General features: G+C 42.3%; 1 protein-coding gene across 1 annotated transcript; it reads right to left on the reverse strand.

Annotated features, from left to right (window-relative positions):
• Positions 1–893: 893 nt before the first annotated feature.
• Positions 894–22,313, reverse strand: LOC307083081 (uncharacterized protein). Its single transcript, XM_079746885.1, has 16 exons — positions 21,997–22,313; positions 19,397–19,571; positions 15,727–15,882; positions 14,365–14,481; positions 13,695–13,828; positions 9,490–9,528; positions 9,355–9,391; positions 9,100–9,195; positions 7,622–7,738; positions 7,140–7,279; positions 6,252–6,320; positions 4,132–4,259; positions 2,747–2,855; positions 2,086–2,160; positions 1,704–1,844; positions 894–1,252 (listed from the first exon to the last, which is right to left on the reverse strand). The coding sequence occupies exons 1-16, from the start codon at positions 22,144–22,146 to the stop codon at positions 1,169–1,171; spliced, it is 1,767 nt and encodes a 588-aa protein (XP_079603011.1). The 5' UTR covers positions 22,147–22,313; the 3' UTR covers positions 894–1,168.
• Between the last annotated feature and the right edge of the window lie 1,212 nt (positions 22,314–23,525).

Below are 23,525 nucleotides of genomic sequence, written 5' to 3' on the forward strand. Positions count from 1 at the left end.
TTGGGTGTGTGTGTGTGTGTGTGTGTGTGTGTGTGTGTGTGTGTGTGTGTGTGTGTGTGTGTGTGTGTGTGTGTTGGAATTGGCAGCGTTCTCTTACTGCTATGGGGATGACCAGAGTGATAGATATAAAGGTACGGCCACACTGAACGCGTTACTCGCGTTGGATAACGCGAGTAACGCGCCTAACCTGCCTCTTGATTGTGTGTCACAAAAATGGTTCAACGCGCCTAACGCGCCTTCGCTGCGCTGTATTTAGGAGTCCGAGGTAGGAAACCCAAACGCCGCCGTGTTTGGGTGCATGGTAGAGTTTAGATCGAGTTTGATTAAATAATCTCGGATATAAATAACAATAATCGGGTTAAAGAACTTCACATGGTGTGGCTGGTGTGTTTCCAGCATTCGTAGTGTTGATCAGCAGAGAAATAGTCGACAAAGACGTCTTTGGTTGCTTAGCAACCAAAGACGCTGCCCATGCAAGTGAATGGAGCGTTCCCTCTTCGCCATAACCATCAAACCAAACATCCTTCACATTCACCGAGCGAACATTATGAAAGTAAAATGCACATTTCACCTTTCCTCCAAGTACTTCTGGGTCATCTCGTTAGGAAATGCAAAAAAGAGAATTCGTAGAGGCCCCTGGTATATTATTAGATTATTCAGTCGACTAAATATATTTTTCCTGAGATGTTGAAAAGCTCCATTAGTTATATTTATACAAGGGCTGTGATTTTTGCTTACAATTCTAAAATCTGTGGTGCTACTTATTTGAATTTAACTACACTTGTTGTAACTGTTGGTTTACAAATTGTACTAAGTGACTGCCTGTTTACAATTTCCAAATCTGTTGTGTTCCGTGAGTTTCATATTCATCACACACCTCAAGATCACTTGGTCTAGTTTTTATTTCTTAAGTACATTTGGTATGAATGATAATGTGTCATTCCATTTGATAACATTAGACAGCCCTAATTGTATACTTAAAAAGCCAGAACATTATAAAAAGTTATTTTGTGTTAAAGTAAGGAATGTGGTGACTTTCACACAGACAAGTACCCATTCTTATTGGTAAAACTGCCTTGTTCCTCACCGTGCTAAACGCACCACAGTGACGAATCCACACATTTAATTCTAGCATGTCCAAGGTCCGTTGGCACGTTGCATTCCTCTGCTAATGGCTGCGGAAAACTTTTTCTACCTCTTGTTCATAGAACTCTTTCAGTTCGATTCCCATGTCCCGGTACTCGGGTTTATTCTGAAAAAACAACAACAAATCTATTAAACATTACAGAAGACTTTTAACATGCATGGCAAAAATACACGCATGGCCGGTGGTAATGCTGCGTTCGTGATGCATCGCCTGCCCGAGTTGCAAAGTGGAAAATCTTTCAGCTTTCTTGAACATTTCACAGAGGCACGCCCCCTTTAGGTCGTAATATAACCTGTCCCACTCGTAGTCCTGAGAGTCCACCAAGTTCAGCAAGGTTAACCGCACGACTGTTTTGCTAAAGAGGCTAATGTAGCTAACAATAACAATGAATAGCCAATGACTGTCCTTCCCCGATGCCAACAAAGAGAAATGTAAACGCTATAAGTGCTACAAGCCAGGAAATTACGTCAAAAGAGCAACTCGGGCGGGTGGTGTACGATGCATCTCGAACGCGGCATTATTTGTGAGCCGGGAGGGAGGAGTCCTACTCACTAACCTGGTTAAATTGATCACAGTTGGAGAAAATGAGTTGGATATCGGTTAATAACTGTCCGACGGTGTACTGCTGGTCTAGGAGCTGCTCTGTGATCTTGTCCAGCCACATAGGAGCCACAATTTGAGAGCTGTATCCCCTCACCTGAAGTGAGGGAGGGAGGGAGATAAAGTGAGAGCAAGAGAGAAACTGAAAATCTTTCTGATTTGGTTCAGTCATACAATTGCCAGTATGTTTGTTTATATCTGTCTGCTAGAGAGTTAAGGAAGGAGAGAGGGAGGGATGGAAGCAGGGAGGGAGGGAGGAAGGGAGGGAGGGACAGAGAGACTGAGCGAGATCACGTACATACACAATAGAGAATAATGTTGAAAACAGTGATACTTACATGGATGCATGGATCTTTTGCAAAAATGTGATCCTTGTCTGCATTGTACAGAGACAGGAGCAGGTAGTGGCACTGCTGTTAGGGCACAAAGACAGCTTTTATATTACAAATTACGATATGAATAGTTTAATATTGGAGTTTGACTTTCTCTAGAAAGATTCTAGGTTTGTTATAGGGTCATAACATGTTATATTGCTATTACGGAAATCCAATTACCATGAGTTGTGTCACAGCTAAAATAGCCAACTTTTATTTTAGACTATTGCCAAACACGTTTATTGAATATGCTGTTGCTTTACTGTTTGATGTCAATCTATATGGTCTCAACAGATTTTGTTTGTAAATTGATGTTCAAGCCAAGTTTTGATATGGATTTGAGAAAGAGTTGTTGACCCTGTGTGCCAATTGGTTTTATTTTCCATATTGTCAGGGCCAAAAAAAGGCCCCTGCCAAACCTTGATCCTGGGTGGCCAAATGTCTTTAGCACAAATAGGCTACACTAGCAGGGAGCGCTAGTAGGGATGTATGTGGAGGGCTAAGGGATATTCAAGGACTTAGTGTGATGAGTTAGCATGGGAGCTAGAAGAGAGTTAGCATTGAAGCTAGTGTGTGAGCTAGGATGGTAGCTAGCAAGAGAGGTAAAAAGGACCAGGGTGGTTACCAGCATGTGGTTGGAGACAGGATGCATGAGGGTCTCTTCGTGCGTCATTTGACAGAGATACTCATTCATATTCCAGATGCAGAACGTACACAGCCAAGCACTGTCGTCCCTTTTCTCACACACAAAAACACACATACACACACACACAAGGTTAGGATGTTTTACTTTTTGGGGGAGGCAGTGTGTTTGCGGGCCTGTGTATGTGTGTCAGTACGTTTGTTCTTGCATGAGTCAGTGTGCTTTTTTTGTGTTTGTGTACTAGGGGTTTAACAATACACGTATTTGTACCGAACCGTCACGTTACAGGCACTTCGGTGGTTACAGAGGTGGACCGCGGTGCGTAAATGTGGCATACATAGCGTTAATATGGCGAATGTAAAGGCTTGTTTTGCAATGCGGAATTTAAAACTTGAAGTCGGAGTTCCCCCTGGACCGTTTAGCCAAAGTATACTACTCCGACTCCGTAATGTGACTCCGTAACTACGGAGACCCCTCAGCAGCTCTCTGTCGGGATGTCGGATAGGCAATGCAATTTGCCGCCCGATCGATCTTATATGTTGACTACAAACCATATAAGCAGTGTTGTAAATAAAATAAGCTTTTTAAATCTTATTTGGTTTTATTGGTCCTTAAGGTGCAAAGTAAATATTGTACAATGTAAGTAAGGTGCAAAGTCAAACCGGAATGTGATTCCGGAAATTATTTTGTTATAGGACCAATCACAGCCCTTGCCGTCTCCGTTGCGTCGACCAATAGGTCCGTGGCGTCGATGGATAGTTAAAAAATATTGGATGCACACGTAAGCTACGGAGAGGGTCTCCGACAGGCTCTCCGGCTACGGAGAGGGCTCTCCGTGTCTACGTACAGCACTTTAACATGCACACGCATTTGAAAAGGCACCATCCAGGTGTTACTACCACCGTTGCTGTGAAAAAAAAACAAGCTGTCCAAACCCAGCTCACGACACTATTTCAACAACCCCTGTCTGGGAATTGAGAAATGCAAATGCCATAACCAAGTTTATTGGTGTTTTCATTGCTGCTGATCTACGGCCATTCTCCGATGTTGACAAACAAGCAGTTTTTAAAAATTTTCCCCTTAACCATGAACCGTACCGTCCTGTACCGTACCGTGACTTCTAAATCGAGGTACGTACCGAACCGTGACATTTGTGTACCGTTAAACCCCTTTAACGGTATACATGCGCATGTGTGTACCTACATGTCCCTGTGTGTGTGTGGCTGTGGGTGTGTGTGCACATGCATATGTTTTGCTTGCACCCGTCCCTGAGTGTGTGTGTAACTGGTGCGTGTGTGTGTGTGTGTGTGTGTGTGTGTGTGTGTGTGTGTGTGTGTGTGTGTGTGTGTGTGTGTGTGAGTGCTCACCCTAGTGTAGAGGGGTCCAGCCGGGGCAGGTGACACTCTGGGTGGAAGGACCGTGGACAGTGGTCACACATCACCAGGTTACCCTCACTCCCACACACAAAGCAATCATCATCATTCTTCTGTCCCTCCTGCACGCACACACACACACACACATGAGGAGAAGTGTCGTTTAAGGTGATACTTCTGATCACAAATGATCTTCCACAAGTGATTAATAAAGATTGAATGTACATAAATGTTGAATAGCTGAACCAAAGTGAAAAGATTTAAAAATAGTTCAATACATTAATGTCAGACTGGAGTAAACGTAACAGTATAAACATACCATTTGAATGAAGTAAACTGTTGGGAATAATGAAGGAGGTAAATAAATGGCTAAACTAAAGTGATATAGTTTGAACCTATGTCTAGAAGTATGATTAAAATTAGTTTGATAAGTAGTATAAGTATGATAAGTCAGCTTAACAGAAGCAGTCATGTATAATGTAATGTAGAATGATCCCTTACAAGTAGTAGTATTAGTAAAGGTAGTGCAAGTATGAATCATATTAGTATTGGTATGATACCTTATAAGTAGTGGTATAAGTATGATTAGTAGGGGTGTGCATCTCTCCTTTATAGGACGATCCGATACATATCTAGATACATGTGCTACGATATGATCCAGGGACGATACATTCTAATATGGAACGATTCGATGCGTTTTGATTAAATGTTCTATTGATCCGGTGCGTTTTGATGAAATATGAATTAATCTGATAGATAGTTAATATTCGTTTAAGGTTAACACATGCCTACTTTCAAATATATATATGGTATAGGGACCATGAAATCTTAGGTTTTTATATTTATTTCTTTATGGCATGGTGAAAAAATGGAAGAGACAATTATAAATTTAGAACTACATGTCTATTTATTTGTTTATTTATAGACTTGATCGCTGTCCTAGACAATTTAAAAAATAGCGAAGCTTTTGTCAATATTTCCCTCCGTGTCGAAGCCAAAGGGCTACGACACGTTTGATTTCAGATTGGCTGGTGCACTGAAAATCGTTTCACCCTTTTCAGACACATGGCTGTTATTCGCCCACTCACATCTCTGGTTGTTCCCTGCGTGCGGAGACGCAGGGCGCGCGCGCAAACATACACAAACACACGCACGGATCCGCCGGCTTCCTTAAGTTTCATTTTCCGGATCCGTATGGAAACGGAATGAAATGAGTGGACAATCCTGTCTTGATATCAGGCTATAGCTTCACTCGACCCATTCGCAACGTTTAAATCGCTGCATCGGCAGATTCTTGGTCATTTTAAATTTTAAATCGATTCAGGGGCCCACGTATCGATATAGTCGCATCTGTTTTAATCCAACCGGATACCGATTCGTATGGTGTATCGTTACACCCGTAATGATTAGCAGTAGAATTAGTACTAGTCTGATACATAGTAGCATTGGAATAATAACTTACAAGTAGTACCATTAGTCTGATAAATAGTAGAAGTATACATCTGATACATAGTAGTATTGGTATGATAACTTATAAGTAGTAGTAATAGTATGATAAGAAGCATTTAAATTACCGTAATTAGAATAATAAGTATGATAAATAGAAGTACTGGTATGAAACGTAGTTTTAAGTATTAGTACTATTACGTTTTCAAGTACATTTAGCTTCTATGAAGCAGACAACCAGCATTGTATGAAGAACCTAGCCTCAAACTATAGACTTGTTCTTAAAAACTGCAACTCAAACTACAACTACAACTAAAAGTTGGCCATTATCAGAAGAAGGAGACAAACATGTGGATGCCCAGTATCTGTCTGCCCCTTTAGTATGTGAGTTTATTCTTGACCTTTGCTGTCTTCCCAATGACATCCATTACATTATACACAATTTTAAATGTGTCCGGTGTGCAGCACTCACCTTAATAAATTAATAAATAAATAAACCTGGCCAGCTTTCCAGCTGTTTAGGATTCCTCAGAAAAAAACCTAAATATGTGAAGAAATAAACATTGCTATTGCCAATTGATTCAGTGTACTATTTTAGTGTAGTATGGCGGTCTTGTCTTCACCAATCAAACATGTTGCAACTATCTCCAACAGACAGAGGGACTCACCAGGGCTTGAGGGTCAGGATGGCACAGCTGACAGCGACACTGCTCAGAGTGTAAGGTCAACATCTTCCTCTGGAAGGATCAAGAACACACTCTCTCAGATATATGTAAAGGGTATGAATGATACTAATGTGAACTCACACCTAAACCCACACCTATGCCATATTTTATATATTTAGCTGTACACACACACACACACACACACACACACACACACACACACACACACACACACACACACACACACACACTTACAAGGGGCTGGGGAAAAATCTATATAAGAGCAACTACATAAAAAGTTGTTTGTGCAATTGGACTGTACGTATTCTAACTTTAAGGAACAACAACAACTGGACAGTAAAGAGCAGCTTTAAGATTTGGTTAGTATTTTTTGCTCTTGGTTTGTTTGTTTTTGCTTATAATCAAACCATACTTTGCAGCTAACCAAAATATGGTTTAATAATAACACATGTTGTAGTGCTATAATCAAGAAGAGGCTTTCACAAGGAAGATGATCGGAGGGGTATTCAAATGTTACACATGCACACACACGCACTCACGCAGGCATATATCGAGGACTTAATGTTATATTGTAGAAGATTTTCGCATGAAAAAATGACAGCTAATTCTCTAGCTATCACCGAATGAGGTAATGCAATGGTTATTAAGTCTGTGGTCCTTCTATTGCAATGTGTGAAAGTTACAAACTAGGTGACTAGGTGGCAACATGTAAATGTTTTTACTTTTATGTTACCTCACAAAACATACAGAGGTCCTAACCTCCGTGACCTCAATGGAAAATACGGGCCTGTGTGTGCCCGCACACACACACACACACACACACACACACACACACACACACACACACACAGTGAAGAGAAAGTGTGTTACCTCAATGAGACTGCTGAGAGGTTGTCCTTCCCATTGGATGTCCCTCCTCCAGAGGGCATGAGGTGCTGCTGACTTCTGCTCCACGAACTCCACTGGACTCAACCAACGGTCCTCCGTCCGAATACTCTTCCCATACCTCCCTGGAGAAGGAGGACATTCAGCCATCTTACTCTGCCCAACCAGACCATAACTCACCTCACTTTCCTACATCGTCATAATGCCACACGACATTTAACAAATGCCGTTCTTCATGCCAGGAAATGCATGATCATAATCAATATGTGTGCATCTGCCATGTCTTTTTAAAATATGCCAAAGTGCATTTAATTACCTATCTTTTCGTCCAGGAAGACAATTGAATTGCAATATTTCAAAACGTTTATATGTTCTCAATGCCAACAGACAGGCAAACAGGCAGACAGGTTGGCAGATAGGAAAAGGTAGACAGACCCACAGATAGAAAGACAGATAGACCCTGATACCTGTGGCGAAGCGGCTCTTGTGCAGCATCCCAGTCAGAGATCCACATATTACTCTGAACACATTCTGGCCGACCCTGGGCCTCTCGTCTGTCACTTCCCCCAGATGATCTCCTGGGTCTGTACAAGTCATATACATATATATATATATATTATGACAACTAAACTGCAGCCCTGATTGGCGCCTAGGTAGCCGAGCGTGTTATGGCGCATAACACGGCGTGTTCTCTGACGGCGACATGGAGGAGAAAGGGATTGGTGTCCGCGATTGTCTCCCGCCGGAGCCCCGGAGCCCGCTGCCCGCTTCCGAGGCACCACGGCCTCGACACTGCCCGCTGCGGGGCTAATGCCGTTATACCCAAAATACCTACGTTCTCTTGCACAAGGTGCAGCGCTGTTCTCAAGCTAGATCTTGTTGAAGTTGTACTTACCCATAGTAGATGAAATTAACAATGTGTGTGGATTTTTGGAGCTCTGTCTGGGCAGCGGTTGACTGCGGTGTCGCAAGAAAGTTAGGCGGAGGAGGAGGCTTCCTGGACACGTATAGCATAACGCTACTGTGTGTGTGTGTATATAGTAAAGCTCCGTCTGACCAGTGATTTATTTAATGGGTTAGGGTTAGGCTTCCTGGACACCCATAGTATAACGCTGCGGTGTGTGGTGCATTTCATATACAACATTGCTTATTTTACGCTCATAAAAGTTACACAACAACGGTACTAAGAAAGTATCTTATGGCGTGTTTCCAGCGAGCGTTGATGTACGGTTAGGCGTGGTTAGGTCGTGGTTAGGTGCGGAACGGTTCGCGTTTACACCGAGAGGTGAGGTACGGTTGTACGGCTTGGTGTGATTAGGTGCAGTACAGTTCGCAGTTCCACCGACGAAGGTGGCTGGGGTCCGGCATGAGCCGCGCTTAGCTGACTCCTCCGTTGGGGTACCAAGCGGTCTGAAAGGGTGCCGAAAGGTTGGAGCTACACACACCATCCATTGACTGGTCGACAGAATCGTAACTTCAGTGCGGGGGGGGGATAAAAACAAACAAACACATTTCAAATCAAAAACATTTCTGGACAACGGCAAAAGCTTTGTTTATTTGAAATGTTGCGCAAAAGACTTCATTTTGCGCGACATGCTAAATTGTTGCTCTTTGTTTAATGTGTTGTGTTCTTCTTTTTCATTACATTTATTAGCAGTCAGCACTGTGTCAGGCTGCTATGATGTCACGATGCTTACGTAGCTACCGCGGCTATCGCCATCTGGCTCAAACCCGCCCTACCATAATGGTACGGTTGGCGGTTGAAATGCGAGCCGCACCTACCGTACTGCACCTAATCGTACCTCACCGCTCAGTGGCAACACGCCATTAAAGTTGGCGTGCGTCGTAACCATGGGGATAACACACCCCCCTCTTCAATATAAATGAATACTACAATAGTGGTAATACATTTGAATGTGTCCATATGTAGCACTTCCATATGTACCTGTATCGGACCTAACCTCGTCTTCATCCAGGTTGGCCTGCACCTCCTTCTCCTCCTCTTCCTCAATCTCTTCCTCGCTGACAGAGATAGTTAGAACTGACAGTAGAAGACGAGAGGTTTGGTTTTAATTTGAAGACCTATTCATAATTAACTCTGGTCATATTGATTATATATGCTTTGACCCTTCTCAGCCTCACCTACCAAACCTTTACAAGTAAAATGTAAAATAAATGTAGCAGAATAACTGCAACCAACCGGTGTTTGAGCTGCAGGGGAGCGTCGATTTCTTGGCCTAGACATGAGAACAAACGAGCAGAAGGAGGACAAACAGCCAAGCATGAATCCAAATAATATAACGGTAACACCAAAAATTAATTTATTGAAAGTTACCTTGCTCTTTTTATATCCCGGGCATTTCAGGTGACCGTTCTGCAATGGGGTTGCACAACACACACACACACACACACACACACACACACACACACACACACACACACACACACACACACACACACACACACACACAGACACACACACACACACACATTAAGTTAATGGAAGGAATCTGTTTGAATCTGGATTCAAACACGATTGTAGAATCTAGATATTTTAAACAGGACGAAATTGATGGATCAGTAGTAGTTTGCTCGGGCAGGCGTGAACTTTCAAACCTTACGCCCAACTCTCCTGCCCACCTGAGTTTGACCACGTCCCTGCCCACAACCAAAATTGTGAAATATGCCGTTGCAGACAATTTTTTTGGTGGTGGTGGCTATATTGCTGTTCCGGCATAGGTGTCTTCACTATCTACTCACTTAAGTCGTGAGTCTATATTTAAATTAGTATTTGAATATTATATTATATTATTTTTACTATAATATTAATTATCCTACGTTTTTAGAACTTTATGCTTTCAGGTCGAGATTTCGAGATCCATATGCCTAACATCACTACATCACTTCTGTAAAAAATCCCTTATGTGAAAGATTTGATTTTTTTTGCATGAAATGATTAAAGTTTAGTTTGGGGTTGTGGTTCCTCTCCTTTAAGATGTTCCCTGTTGAAAGATTTAAATCAGGACATACGGATGTCAGCTAAAGCATATCAACTTTTGACAACAGGGGGCACTAGACAAATCCTCCATGTGGAACATCAGATATCTCAACCCATTGTGGTGATATATAATACAGAGCAGAACCAAAGCAGGTGGAGGCTGGGGTGGAGGTGGGCCAAAGCCTTTACAGCCCACTTTACTTCGAGCGTGTGGGAGGTGAAAGGTCTTAAATTGAGAACCTATCTGTGTATGGGCCCTATCTTGCACCAAGCACAATTGACTTTCTACACCGACGCATGTATCATTGCTAGTCTGCACCCGGCGCAAAGCTGATTTTCCCCCGCAGCAAACTCGCGCCACTGAGAAAAGTATGGAGGCCTAGGCAGGTCGGAGCTGTAAGATAAGCTTACACACGTATGCTATACACAGTACAAACATGCAAACAATTAGTCCAATTGAAATATTATGATGTCAAAGAATGTTCATACGTGTGAAACTGCATAGAAATAGCATGTGGATTGTGGATCTTTTTTCCATAGGGGCTGCATGACACTGTAGTAGGCTATGCCATGCCTTAAAATAATAGTAATTACAATAATAAACTCGACCAAAGTATATCCCAGCCTTCCAAAACAGTATCTCATTTTAGGGTAAATGATAATGTTGGTTAAATCATTTGGGAAAGAACAAATGATACAGTGGTAATAAGTTGTACTTTTAAATCAATGCATCTGCAAACACCGTACAGCAAACACATAATTTCTTGACCCAGACATCGGGCCCTATCTTGCATCCGGCGAAATTGACTTAATCACTGGCGCATGTGTCGTTGCTAGATTGCAACTGGCGCAGAGCGTTCTTTTCCCTCCTGCGCCACGCATCGGTAAATTAGGGAATGATCTTGCGCCCCAAGGGGCGGTTTGGCGAAAGGAGGAGGCGTGCTCTGGCGCAAACGTTCCCTGTTGCTATTTTGCAGTTTCAGAAACCACTTGCGCCACAAACCAGGAAACACCTGGTTTAAAGTCAGTGGCGCGTTGTTGAGATGCTATTTTAAGGGCGCATGCATAATGTTGCTTGTGCACCTCGCGCATACACTTTGCTTCTCTCATCTACCTAGCCACACATTCTTGGTAAATTATTTGGGAAAAAACAGCGGTAATAAGCTGTACTTTTAAATCAATGCATCTGCAAACACCGTACAGCAGACACATATTTTCTTGACACAGACATCGTGTACATTCCCATAACTTGTTTGATTGTGAGAAAACATTGTTTTACCGCGAGTGAGTGTTAAAAAGAATGAATGAATATGGGCGCGCGTGTGTGTATGTGTAAAATAGTTAATGAATAAGGGCGCGTGTGTGTGCGTCCATCTAAACACACGCAAACTAAACACGTAACGCATAATACAGTCCATGGCAATGTATATTAACGGGGGGACACATGCATATTAGGAACACCAGTCGATAACGATAATGCATACAATACTGATAAGAAACGATGTTTATAATGTATTGCGTATATCATTAAATAGAACCACAGTTACCGCATATCATATGTTATATCATATAAGTTTTCTTTGCCGAAATTTATTTGAGGACTCAGTATTTCTGAAGTTGTGGAAGAAAACCTTATTCCATGTGTGAATTAGGCCATATTATTTGGCCATAAACTGAGCCATTTGAAGTTCGAAATTCATGTGCATCTGTCTCATCGGAGACTGCAGACGCGCTGTCAAAATATCAACTCGTCAGATTCAAATGCGCTTATGGCTCTTAAAGGGGATGGGAGCTGGCACTCTCATTGGTTTATTGCACGTTACGCCCAAACCACACCTAAGGGTAATTAGGCTACTTCAGACCAACCCTTTTTAGATTTGCGCCGGGCGCAAGAGTATTTTTTTTGCGCCGGTAAACTAGCGACATCGCCATAGAACCACCCACAAAGCTACTACGTCTTCCCACAAAGAATGAGTATTCTTTGTGAGAAGACGTAGTTTTACCGCGAGCAAGTGTTTAAAAGAATGAATGAAAGCGGGTGATGCTTGGTGGGTGTGTGCGGCCATCTGTTTAAACACACGCAAAATAAATACGTTATGCATAATACAGTCCATGGCAATGTATATTAATAGTCCCATGGCATTCTTCTTTATGGATGCTTATTTATAAATGTTAGTGGGCCCTTAATACAGTAAATTAGTATTTGAATAGTATATTATATTATTTGTACTGTAATATTAATTGTGCAGAATAACAGCCACTACGAGCCAGTCCCACGATGAGCTATCAACAAACGTGCCATTTTTTAGAGGCGGGTCAAGGTGGAGGGTGGGGGTGTGGCCCTGAGCAGCTTGCAGCCACGGTACCATGCGCTCAAGGTACCATGCGCTCGTGTCTACCGTGGATGCATCGCAATGGAGAGGCGCACACAGCTTTTGCCTTGTTCTGGAAATATTCTAGAACACTCCGGGTGCTCCGGCGGAATTTTTTAGCTTTCTACTCCATTACGTGGTTCATGTAATTCAGGGAGTCGAAGCCAAAGTTCCTTTCCCCCACATCCTTCTCAACTATTGCTGATGTAACCCCCACTACGGGTCTCGTTGTGGAAATACCAGAGACGACAGAGACAGTGGCGTAGCCAGAACATTATCACTGTGGTGGCCAGCTCGGGCCGGGTGGGGGGGTGTTGGTGCGCTTGACTGTCAACGGGGGGGCGTTCATAACGCCAAAATATAACACTATTTGAATACGAATAATAAGTCAAAGTTAGATCAAACTAATAGTCCATATATTTCATTTTAGACCGTTTCCGTTCAGGATTTTATTTTTATTATTCAGCGGGGGGCAAACATGGCCCCCATGTGGCCACGCCCCTGGTCAGAGAACCCAACGTGGTATGGGCCATAATACCAGCAGCAGAACGGTTATCCAAAGAAGTGTACAACAGTCGTAGCTCATGGTCTCATTGGCGGGCAAAATTCTCTGGGCGGGCAAGGCAGAGAAGGGGAGGTAACCTAGCCCCTTATGACAACATATGGGGCCAAATTCGAAATCGGAGCGTCTGAGCTTTCAAGCTTTAGAAGAAAATGGTATTCTATCTGTGAATAAGGCCTATTATTTGGCCATAAACAGAGCCATTTGAAGTTTGAAATTCATGTGGTCGTGCATTTGTCTCAGCGTAGACTGCGCTGTCAAAATATCAACTCGTCAAGTTCAAATGCGCAGGCTCTTAAAGAGGATGGGAGATGGTACTCTCATGGTACGCCCAAAACACACCTACGGGTTTCAGACCAACCCATTTTAAATTTGAATCAGGCGCAAGAGTCATTTATCCGCCGGTATAATAGCAACAGCGCCAGAGATCCACCCACAAAGCTACTTGCGTTACGCGCTTCTCACTTTCGTTTCAGACCGCTAAAATGGGGCCCTATGCGTGCTTGACTGGACCAAGTCTGCTGTCAATTGATAACGCGGCTCATGACTAGAGGGTACTTTGTCACCTAAAATAATTTTTCTTAGGGTTTGTTTTTCTTTTTAAATACCTTCAATAGCTTTTCTAACTTGGTGCCCTTGCAATGGATACTCTTCTTCCAGTTCCTCGAGCTGTGATTGCTGCCCAGCTTCTCAAACTCGCTGGGTGTGTACCACTTATTGCTCCTCAGGATGCACGGCTCTCCTGAAACCACAGACAGTGATAAGGTAAGAACTGCCTGAAGGTGGGAAATAGGTTTAAAAAAGAAAACATAACTTAACACTGCATTTCTTTGCTCGTCAAACTCCTAAAAACTGCTTTTAAATTTCTTGTCAAGCCCACTCTGTTTAACTTGAAGAAAAAAATAAGTACCCCATCTTGTTCGGTTTTTCCCTTTCCTCCCATTGGTTACTGTTTCCAATGGAAACAATGCCTTGTCATTTTTTGTTATCTAAAATCATAATAATTTATTTAAAATGAACAATGATAGAGAAATAAGTTTAACCATGAATCCCCTACACACAAGTGGAAATAAGGCTTTTTCTCCTTTATGACCAATTTTGTAGTCGTATTAGTTCATTACCTCAAACTCAACACTGAAATACCAATCTTTCACATGAATAACAAAACATAAATCCCATTGCTGTGTTTCTGTACACAACTTTGTATGAACTCAACACTTGGAACAGGAATAAAATTATCACAGATTCCAGCTTCTAATCAGGCTATTACCGGCTCACCTTTTGCCAGTTTGGTGCGGTAGAGCGTCCCCTGCTGGTCACCACAGGCAACAGGCAGAAGTTGCCTGTATAAACCCCACGTCCAGATCTCTGCATTTCCCCCCTTTGGCAGAGGGCCTAGACTCAGGAATATAACAAACTATATTTATTTATTCAGGCTGAATATCTATGCTTTATCCAACATACATAATAATGTACCACTGTATCTCTCTTAAAAGTGGTACTTTATCTCAAAGAGACAAACCTGGCTGAATAAATGTTATTCAGCCAGGATCCAAGGTATTTCAACCATTATTAAGCAATGCATCAGAAGGCCTGCCTCGGTTATGTTTCAGAGGGGATTTATTTTCTTGAACACAGTGTTGTGAATGGTAAAAAATACCTTGGTTTGGTGTATGGATTTATGGATCCAGTTACTCAAAATGTGTACCCAAGGTACACCTAAAGTACAGGTGTGTAGGTTTTGAGCTTTTAAAACTTGACTAGTCTCACAAATCAGACTTTGGATACATTTCTAATGCCAAATGGCAGACGAGCTAAAATCTGGGAGAATAGGGTTTCGGTTTTTTTTTTGTTCTGTTTTGGTTTCGACCAATCATGTTGTTGGATCTGTGTGTGCATAATTGGCAAAACAAACTTGGCTAGCAGCAGTAAACGGTAAAGTGTCTATATTAAAGTGTGTATATTTTAAAATTTAAGAAATCCCCTTCTGAAAACGTAATCTCCTCGTAAAATTAGTTTTCTTCGGTAGTATATCTCCCTAACGAGGCATAACTTTTGCTTTACATGTTTCTTTATAACATGTGGCCTCACTCTCACCTATTCACACACACAAGGGACAGTGGGGGACAATGTTTACTTTAAATGAATAACAACATGATCATTGAATCAGGGTATATATTCCTATTTGCAATGGACACTTATGAGCAGGTGATCTCTTTAGTACTTAATCCCTCCATCAACCCCAAACACCATGCACAATTGCTTGAACATCAATCCAATCAATGGACCATAATTGTACTGTACAGTACAGTTAGTAATTTATGCCAGTCATGATTACTGATATTTTGTGTTCCTAATATACTATTCTATAATAACCTTTTGTTAATTAACCTTCATTGGTGCTTTGTTTATGCCACCATCCCATTAAGCAACATTTGTTTTCTTAATTCCCACTGCAAGTTGTTCCTCGCCCCTTTACCATAGGGGTTAAGATAGATTTACAGTTCTATGTGCAACGTAGTTCTACATTTTTATATCTGGCTCTTTTCACAAGGCTGGGTATTAAGGTCTATAAAAACAAAAGGGAATTTACTTATTGAGGGATTCGCAACCTCAACCTGGTGGTGAGGGACAACATACCGAAGACTGGAGTTGCCTGAGAAGAAGAGTGTCCCTGCTGGTCGTCCCGGTCACAGAAACTCCCACGTTTACCTCTCCCCCCTCTCTCTTCCTCCATGGGCTCGTCTTCCCTTGTATGTTTGTCACTGTCCTCACCATCAGAAAACTGGAAGGAGCCTTGGGTTTGAGAAGAGTTGGGTCAGGTTACTGACAATATAGCTAGTGAGCTGATTCTGAGATTCTAACAGTAAGAAAAACAATGCCAATTCGTTCTCCAATCATTTCCAATAATTTACTTGGAAATAGTCAACGTGCTTATCATTAAAATAACTTTTATACTTAAAAAGAGTACTGTCCTTTAATATATTAAAGGACACAAACACACACACAAGTAATACGGTTAAGTCATAAAGTTAGAATATCAATGCTTTCCCCAATAAATCAGTCGTGGGTCACATTGAGATTCAACGTGACATTCATCAACGGCAACGACAACATCCTCAACCTTTAGCAGCAACACCAACATTTCCCTTTCATGCCCGTAACAAGCTTTGAGGTGGCCGAGGTCCAGACCTTGGTAATTTCTTTAGAGATCAAAAAAATAATTGGAAACTAAATAGAACTGTCTACAAAATCATCGTTTGAGAATTTGCCCGAGATGAGTAAATGCTTAATTCAGGCCCCTTTTACACGAGGACACTTGCGGGTAAAAACAACAAAATATTTTATCGGAAGTGGCTTTCGTTTAGACCAGGGGTTCTCAAAGTTGTGACAGCTGAGGGCCAATTTATGAACCCCAAATTTGACTGAGGGCCGCCAAAGGATAAAGAATTAGGCGGGAAACGCCGTCAGCATCCCAGTGGTGAAAAAAAACATTGCACCGTGGATCTCTAGGAGTGAGGTCAAGTGAGGTCTAAATCATGAAACTGAGGTTAATCCTTTCAAAGTAATGTACAGTCGGATTAAAACTAACAAATGTAACAGGATTGAAAGCTAGAGAGAGTCGACTTTTCTCTTTATATTTATTTATTTTTGTTTAAATTAAGATTGATATAATAATAATTTTAAAAAAAAGAAAGAAATTTTCTGTATGTCATTGCGGGCCGCCAGGAATGTTTCTGCGGGTCACCATTGGCCCGCGGGCTGCACTTTGAGAACCAATGGTTTAGACGGTAACAGCGTTTTTGGGGCTTAAAAACGCAAAAATCTGAAACCACCCTCCAGAGTGGAAAACTTGAATACGCTCCGCCGTAGCGTTTCCGTCTACACTGCCAAGACACAAAACTCTGCTCAGATCTGCTCACGTCGCGTCGCGTTTACGTCACATACAGCACCAGTACAGGGAAATAAACAAACATGTTGTATTATTTCCATGCGTCGGACGGACCGTCAAGCTGCTCTGGCAGCTCTAATAAACTTACAGGAGTCTTTCCACGAAATGTACAGGATATGTACAGATATGTACAGATAGTCTGTAATTATGTTTTGGTTTTCGCGGCACAGATAAGAGAAGAAGGAAGATTCTACGCATGCACTCAGACATGGTGGTGTTGTGTGATGGTGTATCACAGCACCACCTAATCGCCTGTAGTAATGTGCGATATAAACAAAATACGATATAAATGATTAAAAAAAAATGGCCTACGATAGAGATTTTAATTCTATCGCTCTATCGCGATAATGCATGTTGATGACGCAAAATACAATGTTTAATTTTTGGTTTGGTGCAATTACTTTTCACATTGCAATTTTCGCAACAGTGCCAGAATTCGTCAACAAACCTGCATGTGGGCAAAGAACGTTAACCCATTTGTACCGGCTGCTGTGCGGCGCAACATTGTATCTAGTAGATACAATGTTGCTCCGCGCAGCCGGTAGAAATGGGTTAATGGTAAACACGCATTGATGCGCAATCCGGTCTTAAAGGTAAACACGCACAGAGGCGTGATCCGGTCTGAATGGGTTAAATCATTGGACAAAAAGGTCTGGGGCGTTGTAAAGCGTTAAAGAAAAAGGGGGGGGGGGGGGGGGAAGCACCGGTGAAAGTAAACAATCATGGATATCCAGCGTGATATACATTGATCTGCGGACTGGTCCAACTCCTTCTCCCTCATCCTGACTCGGAATGTGTTAAATGCATCGGCATTTTTAAGTTATGTTTTCCAGCATACTTTTTACTTGCTTTTGTCGGACCGTCGGGTGGTGGCTCAACATGGAGCAAAGAGGAGACGGAATGTCTTTTGGATATTGGACCCAAATATCCAAAAGACGTTCCGTCTCCTCTTTGCTCCATGTTGAGCAACGTCTCCGAGACCACCTCTCCGGCTGGGTCAACCTCCTTTTGATGGTTAAAAATATCACGTAATCGACAAAAATCTTAACAATCAATGATCGATCATCAATTAATCATGCCCATCCCTAATTGTCAGTACAGTGTCTGTTCCTTATTTAGAAAGACACCCGTTTTTCCTGTTCTCTGCATCTTGGGTGGCATTTAAGAACCAAGGACTTAAACTAAGTGTAATGCCTTTTAGAATGGTTTGCACTAAAGGAAAGAAACCCAATACTAATTTTATTTATCTGCAACATTATGTTGTATGATTACAGTGTTTCACAATAAATGTTCTCGAAATGACATACTATATTTCTCTTTTTTTTTTAAATACATTTAGCAGTTTGGCTTTCCTTAGGTTCTATCTAACCTGTTCTGAAACGGTTATTTTATGATTTTATATCGTGATATATATCGTTATCACAAGAGGCTGCAATGTATATCGCAATATGGATTTTAGGCCATATCGCCCATCTCTAGTCGCCTGTCATGCATACCCGATCGAAATCCACACACTTTTGGAAATCCACACGCAGATTTCCTCCCGAAAACGCTTGTCTAAACGCAGAATAAAAAGTGAAGACGCGACGCCACTTTTGCGTCTTCTGTTCAGACCGTCATCATGTAAACGTAGCCTCAGTAGAGACTTTGGCCCCGTCCACACAAGGCAAATTTTTTGGTGAAACCGCATAAGTCTTGTGCGTTTCGGCCGACCGTCAAAACGGAGCCGGCGAATCCGGTGCCCGAAACCGCACATTTCTGAAACCACCCTAGGAGGTGGTTTCAAACCTATCCGGACCTATGCGGTTTCATGTTAGGATTCGTGTGGACGCCTGAAACGCAAACGATGACGCCATTAGCCCCCCACCAGCTGGGGGCGTCAGAGTTGCGTTGATTTTTTTATTTATTATTTTATTTGTATTCTTTTTGTAGCTTTAACTAAAGCCCCTTGATACATTTAATTACTAACTGTACATTAAAAAGTAGTTCTGCTCAATTTAAAAGGTTGAATCTCCTCGTGACTGAATGTTTGTATACAGCGCGCAGGCTGCATGCGCACAGGCTTGATGCGCTCCACTTTTGTCGGAGAACCAGCGCCTTGAATATTTACTACAGCGTTTCTACAGCTCGATGCGGTTTCGCAATGACTCCGTCTTTACGGAGATATACCTGAACCGCATAAAACAAAACCGGATCGATTTCGCCCGTTTCGGCTCCGTGTGGGCGGGGCCTTTGTGTCCACCGTATGTGACATCGCATGCGTACGCGGGCCGAGCACAACCCCCACCCCACCCCCCTCCAACAAAACTGAACCAAGTGAAGCTGCTCCCTTCATAATATCCACAGCAGGGTTCTGACCGTCGCGGAGGCTGTCTCTTAGCCGCTTCAGAGTGGGGTACTGGGTCATGATGCTCTCCTTGAAGACGCAGGTCCAGAACTTCCGGATTCTCCGAGGTCGCTCTTTCTCGATCCAGTCTAGAAGTTTATATATGCTTTGCTTCATTTTTTCAATGCTCTTTACACGGATCATCTCCTGGAGATGGGGGAAAGAAAAGTTTTCCATTAACATCGAGGAGGTAATTGTAACGCCACCAACTCCACCAATCAGTCAAAGATATGAGCCATGTGACAGTTTCAGTCTCCTCCTCCTTCCTTTACGATCACTCATGGAAATGTTCCACTAGTTCGCGCCATTTTTCCAAGAGTTACGAGAGAAGTCCAAATTTTAAGGTAAGAAAGTAACTTTTACCGTTGTAGATAAAGTTGTACGAGTTATAACAGGTCAAACTATAGTTTCTCTAGTAAAGAATGGTGTATCTCTCCCTTGCTAATGTCAAAGCACCATGCCAATACAGCTAGTTTAGCAATGGATGACAGGGCGGGGTAGGTTGTAACACATGTTTTGTATCCCCTTACATACAAAGTTGTTACCAGAGAAGATGTTGAAGATGTTGCCCTGTTCTCAAAAAAACAACTGTTCAGCTCTCTCTCAAGAGAGACACAAATACATGTAGCCGAGCTAAATTTAATTTGATTTTGTTTTATTTTTTAATCGTTGTTCATACCTTTTTTTTTTTATTGTGAACTCCACCAAATATTGGTTCCTAAGTAAGTTGGTTTTGTTGTTTCCTATGGCATGCCTTTTGTTTCCCTGGGGAGTGGTTTGGCGTTGCACCTGTGTGTCTAGCGTCAGTGAGCGCTGATGCACGGAGCTGGTGAGTTGCGTTTGTGTCTCTCTCCGTTAGATTTTTATGTTAACCCCTTGTTGGTTGCCCTTGAACGGTTGTGGTGGTTCACACTGCTTTGCGACATGCTTTTAGGCGACGGGAGACGGGAGAAACTCCCTGGTGCGTAGACAATTTTTTAGTCATTGAATTGTTGGAAGGGTGGACTTTTTAACTTTTAACTCGTGAACTAGCTTGAGCTGGTGTTAGCTTACTACAGGGTTTCCCGGCCGCGTGAGATTCGGCACGGGAGGAAGATCGCTGTATTTCCCGCGTTGATATTACAAATGCAGTTGTGTGATCCGATATGTGTGGTCAATTGTTTGCTTCCTTTGTTTTGTAGAGTGGAGAGAGATATCCCGGATTGTGTGTGACGCCTGTGTTGTTTTGTCTCCTTTTGAAAGCTATGCCTGTTATGTGTTTTTGTTTATGGTATAATATGTAAAATGAGTGTGAGAGGAAAATGACAATTCTTTATTATATTTTATTTCCTTTATCAGTGTATATATTTTATATACTGTCTTTTTATTTAAGATCATTTTATGCTTTGTTTACATTTTTAAAATTTATCCCCTACATGTATTCATTGAAAGTCACAGGATATATTAAGCTAACGTGAGTGAGCGCTGATGCACGGAGCTGAGTGGAGAGAGATATCCCGGATTGTGTGTGACGCCTGTGTTGTTTTGTCTCCTTTTGAAAGAATAAACCTCCATCACTCGACTCCTGTGTGTGTGCCTCACTCAAAGATACAAGACACAACGCAGAAAGACATCGGTTACATACACACACACACACAAAGTATAAACGTTATGCTTTTTATATTTTGTTCATAACATTAATATGATCTTTATTCTCTATGTGAAGAATGGATTGTGTGTTATACAATTATATTTTTTCTGTATACCTACAGTAACTGAATGTAGCCTACCATTTTTCATATAGGCATAGGCTATAGATGGCATCCAGCCTGCCTTTGCCAATGTATCACACACATGCACACACACGCAGACCCACACACACACACAGACACACACGCACACATACACACAGGATGCATATGTCTTCATTTACAATACAGTTTAAGAATATTTTGTTTGGTGAATCTATTTTCAAACCCTGTTGTTTATACTTATCATTAAATTGGCATAGCAAATGGAGTCCCATTGTTTTGTTTTGCATTTTGTCTAACTATTACAACCTACCCCAGTAGGTGTTACAACCTACCCCGGTAGTGGGGTAGGTTGTAACAAAGGTATACATTGTATTTGTCATAATCTCACAAATTCCGTGATATAGTTGAGGAGATTTAAGTGTTTGCCACTTGTTGTAGACAAATATGGGTCCTTTGCCTGAAAGGTCCAGAACTGTAGCTTTAAAAATAATTTTTAGGTGCTGAAGAAAAATGTGTTACAACCATACCCGGTCTCCCCTATTTATTTATGCATTTACTTATTTATTTATGCATTTACATTGTTCCCCCCGTTGTTTAGTGTTCAACAACTTAAGTAGTTGTTTTGACATAGGCTGGCCTACAGTAAAACATACCCAATGACCTATATGTATATGTTAAGGTATAATCGATTGTGATATGATATGAATTAGTTATTTATTTATATCACTATTCCAGCAAGGGGTGGATTTCAAGAGGCCAATTACATTTGCGCAGAAATCAAATGTTGCGTCCCACAGTCATGGCTGGACTGGTTAATTCGAAAATATTTTTTGTCTCACCTCATATCTCTCCTCGAGAATAAACTTGTTGTCCCGCAGCTGGTTTAAAAATGTTTGCGGCTTATCCATGCAAGACATTTCTGTCTTGTTGCGTCCGAAAAAGCATAGAAGTTGGTGTTCGTCAAGGTCCGGGATATCCAATTGGCTCATTTTGAATATTATACTCTGAAGATCCGTCTGCAGTTACAAATGTGATAACCATGTGACACATAGAGACTCAATGTAAACGTCTACGTAGGCTATGTACTTACAAACGTATAACAACGACCAACCCGTGAAACTGGTTGGTAGTCCGGAAGCAAGTTATTGCTTCCGGACTGAATTCACAACTGGCGTGTGCACCGGGTGAACATTAAGTTTCTGCTTTCACACTGCCGCCTCCATTCATTTCAATGAGGGAAGGGCGGTAGAGGGGAGGCGGTTACAAAAGCGGCTGAAAACCAGGAAGCGGTTGCCGCCCACGTGAACGCGCACAGATTTATAACCTCTATAATCCTAACCCTAACCCTAACCCTCATTGAAATGATTGGAGGCGGCGGAGTTGCCGCGCGGCGGTGTGAAAGTACGCGGTGATGTTTCGAGAGAGAAACTTGGAGACGTGAAGGAGCAAGGTATGGTGACCAGATGTCCCGTTTGTGCGGGACAGTCACGCATTTCCATTACTTTTTACACGTCCCGCAAATTGAGACGTTGTCCCGCATTGTTGTTGACAGTCAGACTCGATTTTTTATTTATATAATCTGGCATTTATCAAATAGCTGTGAGCGGAGACAGCAGTAAGGACTTTCATCAGGGTTGTGGCGGGCTGTTTGATCATGTCAATCAAACTGGGACGCGGACGCAGGTTAAGGACACGCCCACCAAGAAGAAACTGCAAATCAGGTCAGAAGAGAAGCCCTTGACTGCAGCCCGCAGACGGAGCCCACGTTGAGGGGGTCGGCACTCAGTCCACATTGAGGGGGCGGGCACTCCGCCCACATTGAGGTGGCACTCACACATTCACTTGCAGATTTCCGCTGCCGCCGTAGGCTAATGCTCTTGTTAATGCAAGAGTAAAGGTAATACTATGTTAAGCTAGCGGGAGCCCACGCAGTTAATTAAATTATACAAACAGATGGCACGGGAGTATTGTGACTGGCTATCTTTCTTGCTGCGTACCATGGACCTATTATAAAGTTAAGCATAGCCTAAACGACTTGTTTAATTATTTGCCTGTAGTACCAAGTACTAACGGCTGCGGCCTGCTGCAATGCAATGGGAGGCGGGGCTTGACCGTCAAGCAGGTCAAGCCCCGCCCATGACACACGCTTGCCCCGCCCATGACACACGCGTCACATGCCAAGCTCTGCGTAGAAGTTCAGGGACAGTCGGGATTTCGGAAACTCAGGATGGAGGATATTGTGTTTTTGCAAGTATTAAATAGGTAGATTTCATCAAGGAGAAATGATGTCGGTGAGTGAAATTACGTTGCTACATTAAATGCATTAAATGAAAAACTTTATTCACATCTCTCGACTCGACTCGTGAAC

The sequence above is a fragment of the Pollachius pollachius genome (assembly GCF_949987615.1).
Source record: "Pollachius pollachius genome assembly, chromosome: 11".
In the NCBI taxonomy this organism is placed as follows: domain Eukaryota; kingdom Metazoa; phylum Chordata; class Actinopteri; order Gadiformes; family Gadidae; genus Pollachius; species Pollachius pollachius.

What these genes read in the sequence shown, in the direction of transcription:
- LOC307083081 (XM_079746885.1), bottom strand. Translation starts at nt 22,146, where the DNA reads ATGAGCCAATTGGATATCCCGGACCTTGACGAACACCAACTTCTATGC. An exon ending in AGTTAGAAAAGCTATTGAAG is followed by an intron (nt 9,529 to 13,694) that starts GTATTTAAAAAG and finishes ACCCCATTGCAG; the next exon opens with AACGGTCACCTGAAATGCCC. An exon ending in CGGGATATAAAAAGAGCAAG is followed by an intron (nt 9,392 to 9,489) that starts GTAACTTTCAAT and finishes TCTCATGTCTAG; the next exon opens with GCCAAGAAATCGACGCTCCC.